The following is a 7,510-nucleotide window of genomic DNA, read 5'->3' as shown; positions in this document are numbered from 1 at the left end:
CGCGGCAGCAGCAGGGCTGGCAGCAGGGCTGGCAGCAGCCTCCCCCACAGCCTGAGGAGGAGCAGCAGGAGCCACAGCAGGAGCCAGACATGGTGATGTCTGGGGTTGTTTAGGGTTGGACTGATGAGAGGATTTGGGTATTGTCAGGTGTGAATGTCTTTGTCCTGCTCTGGGCCCTTTATATACCCTGGCCTGCTGCTGCTGACCCCCACGACACATGATCATTTCTTAATCTTCTGGCCAGTTAAGTGAGGATTTAGCATTGAGTAAATGATATTTTTTACATCTTCACCTTATACACACCTATGCACACAACCACAAACATTCCTTTGTTTTCCATATTGTTTATTCTTACCAAATGTAGACATTGGATTCAATTCTGATGAATTTTTCTTTGAAATATTCCTAACTCATGGAAGAGAAAAGAGTGTGTTTTCTAAACTAGAATAGTATCTACTCACTCTTCCTTTAGCCGACATTTTATTGCTGGACTTCAAAGACTCACATAATTACCACCCAAACAGTGACTTGCCATATTTACATCTGTGGTCCTAACAGTAACAGGTTAAATAGCAACACTCTTGTGCAGGCTGGTAGGTATCTGCTTCCTGGATGTCTCCTTTCATGACTCACCGAGGGGCAGATTTGTGGTTTTCTGGTGAGGAGAGACTACATTGTATCCTGCACCCCTGCCACCCTGGTTTAGTCACTATTCCCTCGTAGGGCCTGGGCTGTTCTGCCCTGGTTGTTGTCTCCCCCATTCACCTGTAATGCCCTCTCCTCCTTCCAGACCAAACTCTACCTTGGCTGTAAAATTTTCATCAAGGATCTGTTGCAGTTTTTACCTTTGTAATTTATTCAGTATTAATCGTTATATGTGTAGATTCTGGGAAAGGACTGTAGACAACATATAGCTCTATCCCCTCATCTTAAAGGAGAGGTCATGTGGGTTCACCATAGTCACTCAGTGGGTCTAGGTCTCCTCATTCCTCAGTAAGCAGCCTCTACTATGAGTTTTATGTTTATCAGGTTAGTAGACCATAGTCTTCAGACAGGAGAGAGAACATCCCAAGTATTCCCCCATTTTTTATCTCAAGTCTTAAGTAAGCATTATTAAAAGTGATGCTGGAAAAAAGTTAGGAAAAAGTGTCTTGTTCCAATGAGAGATAATCCAAAAGGGCCCTAGGACTTGTTTGCAGGGTCATATGTGCACTAGTGCAGAGGTTTCTCTCTGAGGAGGGATCAACAGAGCTTGGCTTATTGGTGGGTGGAGATGTGGGGGGGGGGGTTGCCTGTTCTGAGATGTTCTAAGTGTAGATTGTTCCCTTTGGTAACACATTGTGGCACTGTGAGATAATGCGCTTGTCTAATTCCTTTTATTGTTTTTTAATTTATCCTTCACCCCATTTCTACCCTTTGTGATGAGTTCCATAAATTTGCCTCTTACTTGTGAAGTAGAGATGTACTTTTCCTTTGGATTTGAGGTGAAAAAAAAAAAAAAGCATCCTGTTCCACTTACTTTCTGTGAGCACTAAATGACAGAAAGGGCCAGGAGCTTGCAAACCACCAATCAGATGTCCTAAAATTAGTACCTTGAGCTTTTAAAGGGAGAGGCTTCCTATTGTTTTCATGGGGGGATTAGTTTTGTTTTGGCTTCAGTCATATCATGGACGATATCATAGTTTTGAATTATATTAAATTCTCTAAATCTCTTCATCCCAAGATTCTCTCTTGGCTCCTTTACAGTATTTGTTGATTTTTTCATGTGCGGGTGCAGACTAAGTAATTCTCTGAGATAATGTGGCTGGAATTACATGCAAGCTAGTTTCTTGTTGCCACCATGGTTGAGTTAGTCAGCTGTGATGCATAACAAGCAACCACAAACTCTCAGAATGTACAATAACAAGTATTTATTTCTTGGTCATATGTCTGCAGGTCAGTTGTGTTTTGTCTGATTAAGGCTGGTCTTGGCTTCTGGCAGTGGGTTGGTTTGGGACTTCCTTTTGAATTAGAGTTGCCAGATTTAGCAAATAAAAATGTAGGTGCCAAGTTAAAATTGGAATTATCTTTAGCATAATAAATCTTCAGCATAAGTTTGTCTGAGTATGCATGAGGCATACTTATATTAAAAATTTGTTCGTTATAGAGGGCACGTATTGCATGGAGCACTGAGTATGGGGCATAAACAATGAATTCTGGAACAATGAAAAGAAATTTAAAAAATAAAAATTAAAAAAAATTGTTATTTATCTGAAATTAAAATTTGATGCGGTGTCCTGTATTTTAATTGGAAACCCTGGTTCTGATGGCATAAGCACATGGGAGCAATGCAGTCCTGCATATTTTTTAAGTCTTTGCATGGATCATGTCCTCTAACCTCTCATTGGCCAAACAAGTCACATGGTGGAGTTCAAGTCACAGGGTGGGAGAGTGGGAGAAGAGGATACTTCTCCCAAAGGGGTAGGAAGGGGAAGAGAGCAAACATTAATGAAGAATAATCTAATCTGTCAGAACAGCAAATCAATTATTTTGGGAATCTTTGTTGTAAAGCTTGGATAAAGACTTTTAGAAAGTCAAATTAGATGTTCACTGCATTTCCATTCATTTGAGTAACTTTTATTTATCTTCCTCCTTCTCTTCCTGGTCAACCAGGAAATGTCATTGACTTAAAAAGGGACTTCCTGATCTACATATTTAAAGCAATCCCTATCAAAATACCAGTAGCATTTTTTACAAATCTAGAACAAACAGTCCCAAAATTTGTATGGAACCACAGAGGATCCCAAATAGCCAAAGCAATCTTGAAAAAGAAAAGCAAAGCTGGAGACATCAAAATTTCAGATTCAAGTTATATTGCAAACATGTAGTAATCAAAACACTGTGGTACTGGCACAAAATAGACAGATAGGTCGATGGAACAGACTAGGAAATCCAGAAATGAGCCCACAACTGTATGGTCAAGTAATATTCAACAAAGCAGGAAAGAATATTCAATGCAAGAAAGACAGTTTCTTCAACAAATGGTGTTGGGAAAATTGGAGAGCAACATGCAGAAGAAAGAAACACTATACACACAAAAAAAATCAAAATGAGTGTGAACCTAAACCCATAAAAAATCTTAGAGGACAGCACAGGCGGGAATGTCTTTGACATTTGCATAGCAAATTTTTTCTAGATAGGTCTCCTGAGAGAAGGGCAATAAAGCAAAAATAATCTATCAGGATTACATCATAATCAAAAGTGCCTGGATAGCCAAGGAAACAGTGGACAAAACTAAAAGGCAGCCTGTGAGGTGGGAGAAGAAATATTTCTGATAGGGGAAAAATTCCTTTACTTTCCTTTTCAGCATTCATTTGGCTAATCTTGGACCTTTTCTTTTCTATATGCATTTAGAAACCGTTATACTCTGTTTAAAAACCTCATTGGAACTTTGATCCAATTAATAGCATTAAATTTATTGATTCAACTAGGAAGAATTGACATATTTGTGATATTAAATCTTCCCAGTAATAAACCTGATATTAACTCTTCATTTACATATAGATTTCCAAAGAATATTTCAAACTTTTCTTCATAAACATTGCACAATTTTTTAGGCTTATTTTGAGGCATTTAATAATATTTGTAGCTATTTTTAATGAAATCTTCCTTCCTATTAAATTAGAATTACTAACTGACTCTTGCAAGTTATAAAAATGTTATTGGGTATTTTTATTTTATTTATTTATTTATTTATTTATTTGGTCAGTACTCTATATACTGACTTCTCTGAACTCTTCAGCACAAGTTTGTGGGTTTTCTTGGATTTCCTATGTTGACAACAGTATTGTCTATAAATACCAACATTTTTTTTTTTTTTTTTTTTGGTAACACTCTTTTCTAATTGGATTGCATTGGCTAGGATCTCAAATACAACAATGAATGCTAGGGAGTGATATGAATTATCTTTGTCTTATTCTAAACTTTAGTAGAATACTTTTCATTTGTTAACTATTATGTTTGCTACGAAGTTTTAATAAATAGCATTCATTAGGATAAAAATGTCCTCTTTTAGCCCTGTTTTGCTTAGAGTATTTTAAATAGTAAATGACTATTGTGATGGCCAATTTTATGTGTCAACTTAACTGGGCCATAGGATGCCCAGACATTTGGACAAACATTATTCTGGGTATGTCTGTGAAAGTGTTTCTTGGTAAGATTAATATTCAAACCATTAGACTGAATAAAGCAGATTGCCCTCTCCGATGTGAGTAGACCTCATCCAATCAACTTAAGGTCTGAATAGAACAAAAAGGCTGACGTCTCCCCACTTTGATTAAAAAGGAACTCCTCCTGTCTTACTCCCTTGACATTAGTCTTTTCCTGAGACATTGGTTCTTCTTGGGTCTTGAGCCTGCTGGCTTTTGAATTGGAATTATACCATCAGCTCTTCTGTCTCCAGCTTATTGAATGCAGATCTTGGGACTTCTCAAATTCTGTAATCACATAAGCCAATTCCTTAAAATAAATCCCTATATTTATATCTATATCTACCTATATATATATATATATAGAGAGAGAGAGAGAGAGATTTATTTTATATCTATCTATATAGGGAGAGTGTGTGTGTGTGTGTGTGTGTGTTGGTTTATGTATATGAATGTGTGTCTATATCTATTTATCTATCTCCTATTGGTTGTTTCTCTGGAGAACCCTGAATAATACATTTATATATTATTGAATATAATATATATTAATGATATAACAGCTATTGATATAATCCTGAAGTTTTCCCCCTTTAATGTAGTAGTATCAACAAGCTTATTTAAATATTTTCTAATTTTGAAGCATTCCTGAATGTGTAGGAAACTGTGGTTGGTTATGATATGTTATTCTTTTTATATATTGCTAAATTTCATTTACTAGTATTTATGGGAATTTTGCATCTATGATCTTCAATAATATAGGCCTATAATTTTCCTTTATCACATTGTTCTTGTATGTTTTTAAAATTATTGTTTTACTAAAAATGGGAAGATTTTCCTTTCTTCTGTTCTTTTTCCTCGTTGGAGTGGGAGAGAACTTTAAGGCTTAATAAAATTACTAATGAATCAACATGGGTCTGGCTTTTTAGTATCAATATATGTAGAGGATAGATTTTGCATCATAGGTATAGTTTCTTTAATGGTTATTGGCTTATTTATGTTTTGTATATCTTCTGGAATTACCTTTATATTTTTCTAGACAAGTCAATTCAATCATAATTTTCAAATATATTGGTATAAACTTATATGTAATGTTCTAGTATGTTTTTAAAAAATTTCTACTCTTTTGGGAGCTGATTATTCCCCTTTACAAACATAATGGTATTTGTCCATCTTTCAGTCATCTTCTTTCTCTCCCTTTCTCTCTCTTTGACAAGTTTTACCAGATTTTTCCATTAGTTTTTTAATCTTTGTTTATATAATTAGTCTCATTAAACTTTTCATTTTTTATTCATGTAATTTTGCTAAGCTTTTCATTTAAAAATATGTTACTAATGTTTAAATTTGTCACTATAACCCTCTTTCTACATTGGGTTTACTGGTTAGTGAGGATATAATAGAAGGGGGATATCCTAATGTGTGATTCCAAAGCATGTCTTCAAGAAGGAGGACCATGTGCATTATTGGTAGGGATGTAAATTGGTGAAGCTATTCTGGGAAACAATATGGAGGTTCCTCAAAAAATTAAAGATAGCACTGCCATATAATTCAGCAATTTCACTCCTGGGTATTCATCCAAAGTAAAGCAAAATATTAATTAAAAAATATGCATCCCTATGTTCACTGTAGCATTATTTACAATAGCCAAGATACAGAAACAACCTAAATGTACATCAATGGATGAATAGATAAAGAATATGTGGTATATATACACAGTGAAATTTTATTCAGCCATAAAGAATAAAATCTTTCCATTTGCAACAACATAGATGGATCTTGAGGATATTATTCTAAGTGAAATAAGTCAGACAAAGACTAATACTATATGATTTCACTTATATGTGGAATCTAAGCAAATGAATAAACAAAAAAACCTCATAGATGCAGAGAACAGATTGGCTGTTGCCAGGGAGCAGTGGGGATAAGGAATGGGGAAACTGGGTGAAGGTGCTTAAGAGGTATACACTTCCAGTTATAAAATAAATAAGTCATGGGGATGTAATGTTAGCATGGTGACTGTAGTCAGTATTATTGTGTCACATACCTGAAAGTTGCTAAAAGAAAGAATTTTAAAGTTTTCATTACAAGGAAAATATTTTTGTAACTTTGTATGGTGACAGATAGTAGCTAGACTTAATGTGGTAATCGTTTCTTAGAGTATACAAATATCAAATTATTATGGTGTATACCTGAAGGATATAATGTTATATGTCAATTATAGCTCAATAAAAATTAAAATTTATAAATAAGAGGTAAGGACATGAATTAAATCTGTCCTTATGTGTATGTGCACATGTACTGCTTTTGTTCCAGTATCTTAAATTATGTATATTTGAAATAGCACTTATTCTCAAAGTGGTTTCAACATGAGTGTTCTTCCTGTATCATCATGTAAAATATAGTTGCCTAGTTACTGAGTAAAATGATCATGAATACAATAGACAACAATGCCGATGAATTTTTATGTGTAGAAAAGTTTATTAGAAAGCAGAAAAGCAAAAAAACACAAAAAATTCACTCTTTTAGAAATACATAATTGGACCCCCAAGTCTAAGTGTATAACTGAATCCCAGGTCAGAGGGTATCAAGTCAGTACTGCATAGGTATTACAGATAATATTTACTTTGTTAAGAAGGATAATTTAGAGCTCCATAGTGATAAGTAAGAAAGAGAAATTTAGAGGAGTGGGATGATTTTTTAGCTGATGGATTACAAAGTAATATCCATATTTGGCACTAGTATTGAAAGGAAAAGATAATAATGGAAGAGCTTAACATGAACCAGAATGTGCTCACAGAGTCAGTGGGTTGGGTTCACTGGAATCATGAGGCTCAACCTGTGAATGAGGTCAACCAGACTCTATCTGTCCTAATGCTCAGCACAAAAGGAGAAGGGTCTACATCTGTAGGGCAGAGGTAAGCAGAGATCGTAGTCAGAGGGCAGGGGGCTCAGCAGCAAGAGGAGGCACAGCACATGGGGCGGGGGCAGGTGGAGATGACACAGGTGGGGCGATAGCAGGTGGTGTGGCAGGAGACCTGGCCACAGACTGGGCGCAGGCAGCAGGAGGGGCAGCAGCAGGAGGGGCGGCAGCAGCTAGTGCCACAGCAGCTGGAGCCACCACAGCTGGATCCACAGCAGGAGGGGCGGCAGCAGCTAGGCCTGCAGCAGCTGGAACCACAGCAGGAGGGCTGGCAGCAGCTGGACACACAGCAAGCGGGGCGGCAGCAGGTGGTCCTACAGCAGGTGGTCTGGCAACAGCTGGGGCAGCAGCAGGTCTCCTGGCCACAGCCCTGGTCAGAGCAGGAGCCACAACAGGAGTTGACCAT

The 7,510-nt window shown here is 36.8% G+C and overlaps 1 protein-coding gene across 1 annotated transcript; it reads right to left on the bottom strand.

Annotated features, from left to right (window-relative positions):
* Positions 1-7,132: 7,132 nt before the first annotated feature.
* On the bottom strand, positions 7,133-7,510 carry LOC132003323 (keratin-associated protein 4-8-like). Its single transcript, XM_059378680.1, has one exon. The coding sequence runs from the start codon at positions 7,508-7,510 to the stop codon at positions 7,133-7,135; it is 378 nt and encodes a 125-aa protein (XP_059234663.1).

The sequence above is a fragment of the Mustela nigripes genome, chromosome 16 (assembly GCF_022355385.1).
Source record: "Mustela nigripes isolate SB6536 chromosome 16, MUSNIG.SB6536, whole genome shotgun sequence".
NCBI lineage: Eukaryota > Metazoa > Chordata > Mammalia > Carnivora > Mustelidae > Mustela > Mustela nigripes.
This window is presented reverse-complemented; position numbering and strand designations above follow the sequence as displayed.